The sequence below is a fragment of the Carlito syrichta genome, unplaced genomic scaffold, assembly GCF_000164805.1.
Source record: "Carlito syrichta isolate Samal-C Ts95f unplaced genomic scaffold, Tarsius_syrichta-2.0.1 Scaffold305556, whole genome shotgun sequence".
NCBI lineage: Eukaryota > Metazoa > Chordata > Mammalia > Primates > Tarsiidae > Carlito > Carlito syrichta.
Genome location: NW_007249652.1, coordinates 157,491 through 168,074, shown reverse-complemented (window position 1 = coordinate 168,074; position 10,584 = coordinate 157,491). Strand labels below are relative to the sequence as shown.

Genomic DNA, 10,584 nt, shown 5'->3' with positions numbered 1-10,584 from the left:
ATTCCGCCGGAGCCCAGCAGGTTGAGGCTGCGGTGGCCGGGAGCGGCCACTGCACTCCAGTCTGGGCGACAGAGTGAGACTCCAACTCAAAAAAAAAAAAAGAATGGACGAACCATAATATGTTTTGCTTTCCCTGAGTAGAATTGGCTTCATAACATTTCTTTCTGTTTTTCTGTATCTAAAACTATAGTAATAAACTATATTTATGTGTGCATTTAGTCAGACAAAGATATAGATATCTATACACACACTTTTTACTAAATAAACTGATAAATGGATCTCTGCTTTCTAGTTCCCAGAAAAAGAAAATTTTTCAAAAGGTGGTACTAACTTTTGTATTGAAGACAATTTTCTTTTTTTTTTGAGTTGGAGCTCTGGCGATCCTCCCACCTCAGCCTTCCAAGTAACCGGAACTACAGGCACATGCTACGACGCCCGGCTAATTTTTGATTTATTGTAGAGATGAGGTCTCGCCCAGTTGCCTGAGCGGGTCTCAAACCCATGAGCTCAGGCAATCTACTTGTCTTGGCCTCCCAAAGTGCTGGGATTACAGGCTGAGCCACCGAGCCTGGCCTGAAGACAACTTTCAAGTGATAGCTAGGTCTGAAAAGGACTCAATTGAAAATGATTGTACTCGCGCCTGTAACCTAGCATTTTGGGAGACCGAGACGAGAGAGAGGATTGCCCGAGCTCAGGTGTTCTAGACCAGCCTGAGCAATATGGTGAGACCTCCTCTTTACAATAAATCAAAAATTAGTTGGGCATGGTGGCTTATTCCTGTGGTTCTAGCTAATTGGAAGGCTGAGGCAGAAGGATCACCTGAGCTCAGCGGGTTGAAGCTGCGGTGACCATGAGCAGCGTGCCACTGCACTCCAGCCTGGGTGACAAAGTAAGACTCTGACAAAAGAAAAGAAGTCATAAGTAAAATACAACATTAAAAAGTTATTTGACGTTGGACAAACTTATGTAAAGATCCTTGCTTTTTTAACAGCAATTTTAGGTTTTTCTCTTAAAGATTCAGAGCATTTATAGCATTTGGATTATAATTTTAAATCAGCAGAAAATACTTCATGAGAAGAAAACAAAGGAAAATATAAACAGCTTTCATAGTTGGGAGTAAAAAATTTTTGGTAGCCTCTAAACAAATGAATCTTTTAACAACTAAGAAGATAAAACTCTTAAGACTGGATGATTTTTTTTTTTTTTTGAGTCAGGGTCTCACTCTCTTGCCCAGACTCTTGCTCAGGTGATCCTTCTACCTCAGCCTCCTGATTAGCTGGGACTACAGGAGCTTGCCACCACGCCTGGCCGATTTAAAAAAAAATTTTTTTTAGAGACGGGATCTTGCTATGTTGCCCAAGCTGGTCTTGAACTCCTGGGCTCAAGCAATCCTCCCACCTCAACCTCACAAAATGCTGAGATTACAGGCATATACCACCATGTCCAGCTGATTTTTCAAAACATGATCAAGAATGTTTATCAATAACTAGCCAGCAATATTTTGGTGAGGAAACAGCCTAGTAATTTCTGTTAGAATCAGTAACAAAATGTGGATGACTGCTCTCTTTTTATTAAAGATGTTTTGATTTTTGATATATGATATGAAATGGGGCATACATAGTTAGAAAAGAATAAATATAATAAAAATAATACTTAGAAGTTTAGGAAGAATTTTGAAAAGGAACTGAAGACAAGATAAACTTGAAAAAGTAACAGCTTTCCTAAACAAATTAGAAAATATAATAGAAAAATAGTTCAAACAATAGTAACAATTGATGTTTGTTTTTGCCTAGGCATAATCTTTATTGGAAATATACAGAACACATATGAAATAGACTGTGAAATTTTACTGTGTGTAAAATTTTTGAATAAATAAGAACACATCAATATTTCTTTAACACTTGCTGTAAATCAGAAGACTTATAAGATTGGATATAGATTGATGGACAATGTAGATATGATCTGTGTCCTTAAAGGTCAGCACAGGAGAGAGATTTTAATCAGAAGACAAACAAATAAATAAATTGAGATAATTTCTGTTTAGAAAAGCTGTGAAAGTACAGGGGGATTTACTTTAAAGGCAAGGCTTTTCCAGCAATAGCAATGGTGAGGGAAGAGTATAATATGCAAAGGGGCAGCGCGTTCGGCGGTCCCGCGGATCTGTCTCTTGCTTCAACAGTGTTTGGACGGAACAGACCCAGGGACTCCCTCTCTTCCAGCCTCCCACTGCCCTCCGATCTCCTCTCTACTTGCAACCTCCGAGACCAACTTCTCGGCCACCTGTTTCTGGGACCAGCGACCACCGTTTTTGCAGTTAGCTCCTTTTTGCCAACCAACCATGAGCTCCCAGGTTCACCAGAATTATTCCACCGAGGTGGAGGCAGCCGTCAACCGCCTGGTCAATTTGCATCTATGGGCCTCCTACACCTACCTCTCTCTGGGCTTTCCATTTCGACCGCGACGATGTGGCTCTGGAAGGTGTGGGCCACTTCTTCCGCGAATTGGCGGAGGAGAAGCACGAGGGCGCCGAGCGTCTCTTGAAGATGCAAAACCAGCGTGGCGGCCGCGCCCTCTTCCAGGATATCCAGAAGCCCTCTCAAGATGAGTGGGGTAAACCCTGGATGCCATGGAAGCCGCCATGGCCTTAGAGAAGAGCCTGAACCAAGCCCTTTTGGACCTTCATGCCCTGGGATCCACAGACCCCCATCTCTGTGACTTCCTGGAGAACCACTTCCTAGATGAGGAGGTGAAACTCATCAAGAAGATGGGTGACCACCTGACCAACCTTCGCAGGCTGACCCAGCCTGAGTCTGGGCTGGGCGAGTATCTCTTCGAAAGGCTCACCCTCAAGCACGACTAGGAGCCCAGCGGCCTCTGGGGGGGCCCCTCTCAAAGTATCAGGGCTTCTTCTGCCAGAGCCTCCCCCTCCAGCCACTGGGAGCTTTTTAACAGCCCTGGACCAAATAAAAATAAAGGTTTTTGCAGTTAAAAAAAAAAAAAAAAAAAAGCAAAGAAACAGCATGTGTAAATGCCCTGAGATGGAAAAGAATTGGGTGGGTTTGAGGACATGAGAGAAGGCCAAAGTATCTGGATTGTAGTGAGTGAAAGAGAAAGTTACAATTAAATGAGATTGGATGGGCAAGCTCGGCCATACATAGAGTCTTTAGACCAGGGTCAGAATTTGTATTTTGTGTGCCACTGGGAAATCACTGAGGGGTGAAGCAGAAAGTGACATGATTTAATTTATATTTTAAAAGTTTTTGCTGGCTGCAAAAATTGGGTGGGCAATGTGGTAGAAGCAGAGAAACTAGTTAGCAGGAGCCTTTGGTGGTAGTGACTCGAAGTAGGGATTGTGGCATTGAAAGTATAGAGGAGTTGATGGGTTTAAGATAAGTTTTGGAGGTAGAAATGTAGGTATTGCTGGATTAGATGTAAGGAGTAGGCGAGAGAAATGGAGGAGACAAACTCCTGGCTTTCTGACTTAGCAATTAGGTAGACTGAGGTGGTTTTCACTGAGTAGAGTAAGATGGGGAAGTATATTAGTTTGTTAGGTTGCCATAAGAAAATGCCACAGGCTGGTGTCTTAAACAACAAAAATTTATTTTCTTATAATCGGAAGGGCTAGAAGTTCAAGATCAAGGTTCCAGCCCATTTAGTTTCTGATAGCCCTCTCTTCATAGCTTACAGATGACTACCTTCTCCCTATGTCCTCCCATAGCCTTTTCTTAGTGTGTATACTCGAAAAGGGAGGGAGAAAGAAAGAACTCTGTGATGTCTCTTTTTGTAAGGACACTAATTCTATCAGATCAGGGCCGCACCCTTATGAACTTGTTTAACTTTAGTTATCTCCTGTAGGGTTTGTCTCCAAATATTGGTACACACTGGAAGTTAGAGCTTCAACATATAGTTTTTGTGGGGACACAATTCATTCCATAGCAGGAAGGAACAGGTTTGGTGATAAATAGGAGTAAATAAAGAATACCTGTGATTCAGTCAATTAGAAGTGTTAGGTAAGAAGTTGGGTACATGGATCTGGTTCAGAGGAAATGTTTGTGTAGTCATTTGCACAAAGAAAAGTTTAAAGCAATGAGAATGGATGGGTTCATTTAAAGAGAGTGTAGAGAGAGAAGAGAGTGGGTTATATTCCATTCTCAAGAATTGGGATGGAAAGGGTTAGTTATGTCAATTATTGTTGAGACATCCAATAAAATGAGGACAGAAATATGTCCATTTCAGTTTGCAACTTGGAGGTCAATGGTGATGTTGGCAAGAGAAGTTTCAATGAAATAGGGTAGAAATTAGTTTAGAGTGGATTAAGAAATATGAGCGGTAAGAAAGTGGAGATCATGTATGCAGCAAATTCCTTAAAAGTTAAACATATTTAGTCAGTCACTCATTCAGCAGATTTTTTTTTTTTCTTTTCTTTTTTTCTTTTTTGAGTTCCAGTCTCATTCTGTCGCCCAGACTGGAGTGCAGTGGCACACTCTTGGCCACCGCAGCCTCAACCTTGCTGGGCTCCAGGCGATCCTTCCACCTTAGCCTTCCAAGTAACTGGAACTTCAGGCGTGTGCTACCATGCCCAGTTAATTTTTGATTTATTGTAGAGACAAGGTCTCACCAAGTTGCCCAGCTGGGTCTCGAATCCTCAGGCTTAGGCAATCCACTCGCCTCGGCCTCCCAAAGTGCTGGGATTTCAGAGTGAGCCACCAAGCCCAGCCCAGCAAATATTTCTTAAGCAACTACTGAATGTTACACTGTTCCAGGTGCTAGAAATAAGCCTGTGAGTAAAGCAGGCAAAATCCTGCCTTCCTAAAACTGATACTACAGTGAAGAGAGACAGATGGTAAACAAATTGTCTTTGTTGAACAGAAAGGAGGCGGCCACATAGTGAGTGAATGAATGAGGGGAATAGTGATAGGAACTAAGGTCAAACAGTGGTAATGGGCTGATCAGGTAGGGCTGGCTGCATAGGACACTGTAAGAGCTGCCTTGTACTTAAGATTGAGAGCCATTGGAGGGAGAGAAATAATTGAACTCATATTTCAGAAATAACTCTGGCAAGTTATAGGAAGAATGTTGTATGAAACAGGGTGAATACTATACTCAGTAAGTATTGCCTATTACTGTTACTGTTAACTGTGCTGCTTATAAACTGGATAAATTGAGCAAATTTAGCTGCTTAACTGCTCTTTTTCTCAATTCCCCCAGCTGTAAGAGGAGGAAAATAAGAGTGCCCACCTCATATGATTTTGGTAAAGATTGAATAAGTTAAAAACATGAAGTGCTTAGAACAGCCTCTGGCACATAGTAAGAACTCAGTAATATAGTACAACTATTATTATGGTGATGATTGTATTGTAATTTCCCATTTGTTTATCTGTATCTTTCACTGGACTTCACTCCTTGAGTCCAAGGACCATGAGTATTCATTTTCACATCTAGTTCTAAGCATAGCACCTGAAACCTAGTAGCTAATTAAGAAAAATTTTTTTTTTTTAATTGGAATCTCACTCTGTCACCCAGACTGGAGTGCAGTGGTCACTCCCGGCCACTGCAACCTCGACCTGCTGGGCTCCAGTGATCCTTCCGCCTCAGCTTTCCAACTAGTGGAACTACAGGCGTGCGCTACCACGCCCGGCTGATTTTTTGATTTATTGTAGAGATGAGGTCTCGCCAAGTTGCCCAGGCGGGTCTTAAACCCGCGGGCTCAGGCAATCCACTCATCTCAGCCTCCCAAAGCACTGGTATTACAGGCTGAGCCACCGAGCCTGGCTAAGGAAGTGTTTTAAAATTTGTATATAGGCTGGACTCAGTGGCTGATGCCTGTAATCTCAACACTTTGGGAGGCCAAAGTGGGAGGATTGCTTGAGCCCAAGAGTTTGAGACCAGCTTAGGCAACATAGCAAGACCTCGTCTCTTAACAAATAAAAATAAATAAATACAGAAATATAATTTATATATAAAGTTTTACTCTTTATTATTATTTATTTTTTAAAAATATACACAGACATATTCATTTTAACAAATTTAAATCATTCAGAAGAGTATGAAGTTATAAGTAAAAGAGCATTTTCCCCTGATCCCATTCCTATAAAAAAATCACTCTCAACAGTTAGGTGAATTTTCTTCCAAACTTTTATTTTTCTAATCTGTTTATACAAATATATATATTAAATGTGATCATCATATTAGAATTTAAGATGATTAATTTCTGGAATAAGCAGAAGCAAAATTAAATGTTGTCCTAACCAGAATAACATAATTAATTATATAACTGTTCAGGTCTGACATATATCTTAAAAGTTCACTCAATTTGGGAGCAACATCTCAAAGTTTAGATGAACTATAGATAAAACCCAGCCATGAAGACATAAGAGAAAACTGTTCATTGTTGAGTCTGCAGGAATTTAGACCTTACAGCTGCAAACATGAGATCTGATTTGGCCTGAGCCCTTTTGAATGGCAGTTGATCTTCAGAACTAAATCCTCATAACCCAGATTGGTCCAAATCAGAATCTGACCCATTTCACATAAATTCAAAAGGTTTTATGCTCTGTATTTCACTATTATTCTTGTTGATTTTAGAAAGCGTATTCTATCCTCTTCTTCTTGGAAGAAGTTTTATATAGTTCTTAACCCCGCCATAGCTCTACATAATGTGCTTGAAATATTTTTATAATATAGATTACTATAATTCATTCAAACTATAGGAAAAAAATGAAATAAGAATTTGATCTTTAACTTTGTTTCTGCTTTCTAAATAGGTGACATCAGAAGAACAAAAGATCTCTACAATGAACCCTGTTTCTACTTTGACCTCAAGAGAAAAAGACTTTGTGCTAGAATTCTCTGAGGAGTCCCTGAAAGCAAGAACTTTATCTGGTGATCTTAATTTTCTTAAGTTGGAGGATAATTGTTACCCTATTGCTCTAATGTCTGTCGGTCTATATAAGATGAAGTTTTTTTATTTGAGAGATTATTATTAAACTAACATTATCTTAGAACCAGATTCAGTGACATACCTCTTGAAGCCTTCCCATAACCTTTCTTCCTTTGAGCTTTTTCTATTCTAGATAGCTATTCTAAGGAGAGTATTGCCTTCTAACCATGAATTTTAAATTATTATAACTGAGCTAAAACACATTTTTATTAATAAAAATAGGAACCATTACAATCAACACATTTTTGTCAATGAGAAAAAGGTTTGTTTATTCCTGTAGTGTAAAATCTGTGTATCGGGATTCGATGAACTCTTGGAAAACATTTTCTGCATCCTGCTGGTTGTGGAAGAGTTTTCCCTGCAAAAAGTTGTTGAGATGCTTGAAGAAGTAGTAGTCAGTTGGCGAGAGGTCAGTTGAATATGGCAGATGAAGCAAAACTTCATAGCCCATTTCATTCAACTTTTGAAGCATTGGTTGTGCGCCGTGCTGTTGGGTGTTGTCGTGGAGAAGAATTGGGCCCTTTCTGTTGACCAGTACTGGCTGCAGGCATTGCAGGTTTCAGTGCACTTCATCAATTTGCAAAGCATACTTCTTGGATGAATTTCGCTGGAATTCAGAAAGCTGTAGTGAATCAGACCAGCAGCAGACCACCAAACAGTGGCCATGACCTTTTTTTGGTGTAAGTTTGGTTTTGGGAAGTGCTTTGGAGTTTCTTCTCTGTCCACCCAGGTAGCTGGTCATTGCTGGTTGTTGTATAAAATCCACTTTTCGTTGCATGTCACAATCTGATCAAGAAATGGTTCATTGTTGTATAGAATAGGAGAAGGTGACACGACAATTTTTTTGATTTTCGGTTAGTTCGTGAGGCACCCACTTATCAAGCTTTTTCACCTTTCCAATTTGCTTCAAATGCTGAATGACTGTATAGCGGTCAAGGTTGAGTCCTTCAGCAATTTCTTGTGTAGTTGTAAGAGGATCAGCTTTGATGATTGCTCTCTTTTTTTTTTTGAGTTGGAGTCTCACTCTGTTACCCAGACTGGAGGGCAGTGGCCGCTCCCGGCCACCGCAGCCTCGACCTGCTAGGCTCTGGGGATACTTCCACCTCAGCCCTCCAAGTAGCTGGAACTACAGGCATGCACTACCATGCCTGGCTAATTTTTTGATTTATTGTAGAGATGAAGTCTCGCCAAGTTGCCCAGGCGGGTCTCGAACCCGCGGGCTCGTGCAATCCACTCACCTCAGCCTCCCAAAGTGCTAGGATTACAGGCTGAACCACTGAGCCCGGCTGTTGATTGCTCTCAATTGGTCATTGACAACTTCCAGTGGCCAGCCACTACACTCCTTATCTTCAAGGCTCTTATCTCCTTTGCAAAACTTCTTGAACCACCACTACACTGTACGTTTGTTAGCAGTTTCTGGGCCAAATGTGTTGTTGATGTTGCGAGTTGTCTCCTCTACGACCAACCCATTTTGAACTCGAATAAGAAAATTGCCCAAATTTGTGTTTTATCTGACATCATTTCCATAATGTAAAATAAATATAAAATAAATAGCAAAAAATAAGTCATTAGCAAAAAAAAGCAAGAAATAAACATTCAAATGACATATATAACATAACCATATTTATTTAAGAATGTATTACAGTATCAAACAGGAAATTTTAACAATGTAAAAATCACAATTATTTTTGCACCAACCTAAATAGTTATCTAATTTCTTATTTCTCATCCAAAGCTTCTCATTACAGAACTCTGAAAATATCTTCTAATGTCAATACTTCTCACATAGTATTGCCATTGTAACTTCGGTTAATAACTTCAGAGTTGCTGCGTGTGGTGGCTCATGCCTGTAATCCCAGCACTTTGGGAAGCCAAGGCAAGAGGATTGCCTCAGCCCTGGGAGTTTAAGACCAGCCTGAGAAATTTGGTGTGACCTTGTCTCTGCAATAAATTAAGAAAACTTAGCTGGGCATGGTGATGCACCCTTATAGTTCCAGCTACTTGGAAGGCCAAGGTGGAAGAATTGCCTGAGCCCTGCAGATCAAGGCTGCAGTGGCCATGAGTGTACCACTGCACTTCAACCCAGACAACAGAGTAAGACTCTGACTCAAAAATAATAATAATAATAATAACTTCAGAGTCTGACCTCTCTATAGCCCCTTCCTGTCCCGAGGGGATGACCATTGGTTGACCTTAGCATAACTTAGTTTCCCCGTTTTTTGCTTTGGATTTTGGAAATAATTGGAAAGCCCTTCAACTGCTGCTACCACCACTACACACTCTCAGAACTCTGTTTCCATACATTTTGACCCTTCACTCTAAGTCATTTCCTGCCTCTTGATCAATATAATATTACTCTGCAGGATCCATTCACTAACTATTCCTCTCGCTTTCTGTTTTTAATTAGGAAATTTAATTTATTTAAAAAATGAATTAGAAAGAAAGAGAGAAAAAGGAGATTCACCTTCCTAAGGTAGGGGAGGGGGCCAAAGCATAATAGAATATGGCCTGGCCATCACTCAAAGAGCACATGACCACACCATAGCTTAGCAAGGCAATGGTCTCCTCTCTCTTATCTTACAATCTAATTGGTGTATCCTTTCCTCTTTCTGTAGTTATGTTGGGTCAGGAGTTTAGTAATAGGTACTTTTTTTGGTTGTGGATGGATGATATGAAAAAAAATTTTGGTAGTTTGATTGAAGAAGTTTTAATGGGTGTGATTGGTAGAAGGCAACAAGACAGGGAGGATTAGATTTTTCTGTCAGTGTTGCCTGATTGACTTGTTAGAATTTCAACATAGCACATCATAAAGAATATTCACTGGCTCACCTACTGCTTTACTACTTGCCAAATGATCTCCAAAGTATATTTCCCACAAAATAGGTAGTCTGTCAGGAAGGTACATTATTTTAAAATAGGAATTCATAGCATTGGCATACATAAACTTTAAGCTTACATAGTTTCCATGCAGCATTATTCATTTGCTTAAATATTTAACAAATATTTAATGCTTCTTACATTTATAAAGGTATATGTATTAGTAAGCTGCTGACATATACAAGGAATTTTAAAAGTCTTTCAGGCAAAATCTATCATGAGTTTACCAGAATTGAACTCTTATCACATACCACTGGGTCAAAATAAAGCCAAAATCTTTACCCTAAAGGATAATGTGATAATTCATAAGTATAATATATAAAGGAAGTTGTAATCCTATGGCATATAAATGAATCATGAACTTCAGTCTCTGGAGGAGGAATATAAAGTAGATATAAAAAAGTAGTCTGGATTCTCATCCTGACTCTGCCAATTGCTAGTAATGTTACTTCTAGGCCTCTGTAATCTCATTTGTAAAATGAGAATGATGCCATTTTTGTTGTCTTTAAAGTACAAACTTAAATGCTATATAAACATATTAATTAGGAAAAAATCCTTAGCTAAGGAGGAAAAGAAAAAGAGAAGGACTTCATGCTCATCAACCTTAAAAAAGTTTCAGAGTATTTGAATTAAGCTTTGAAGTCTTTATTTTTTTGAGATTAAAATAGTTAATTTTTTTTTTGAGTTAGAGTCTCACTCTGTCACCCAGACTGGAGTGCAGTGGCCGCTCCTGGCCACCGCAGCCTCGACCTGCTGGGCTCTGGCGA

At 39.8% G+C, this 10,584-nt stretch overlaps 1 protein-coding gene across 1 annotated transcript in view; it reads left to right on the top strand.

Annotated features, from left to right (window-relative positions):
• The window catches only part of ZGRF1 (zinc finger GRF-type containing 1), a 101,915-nt gene that overhangs the window by 36,135 nt on the left and 55,196 nt on the right, over window positions 1-10,584 (top strand). Inside the window, exon 11 of the mRNA XM_021714271.1 lies at window positions 6,765-6,901. Within this exon, the coding sequence (XP_021569946.1) occupies window positions 6,765-6,901 (137 nt within the window). The remainder of the gene's footprint in view (window positions 1-6,764; window positions 6,902-10,584) is intronic.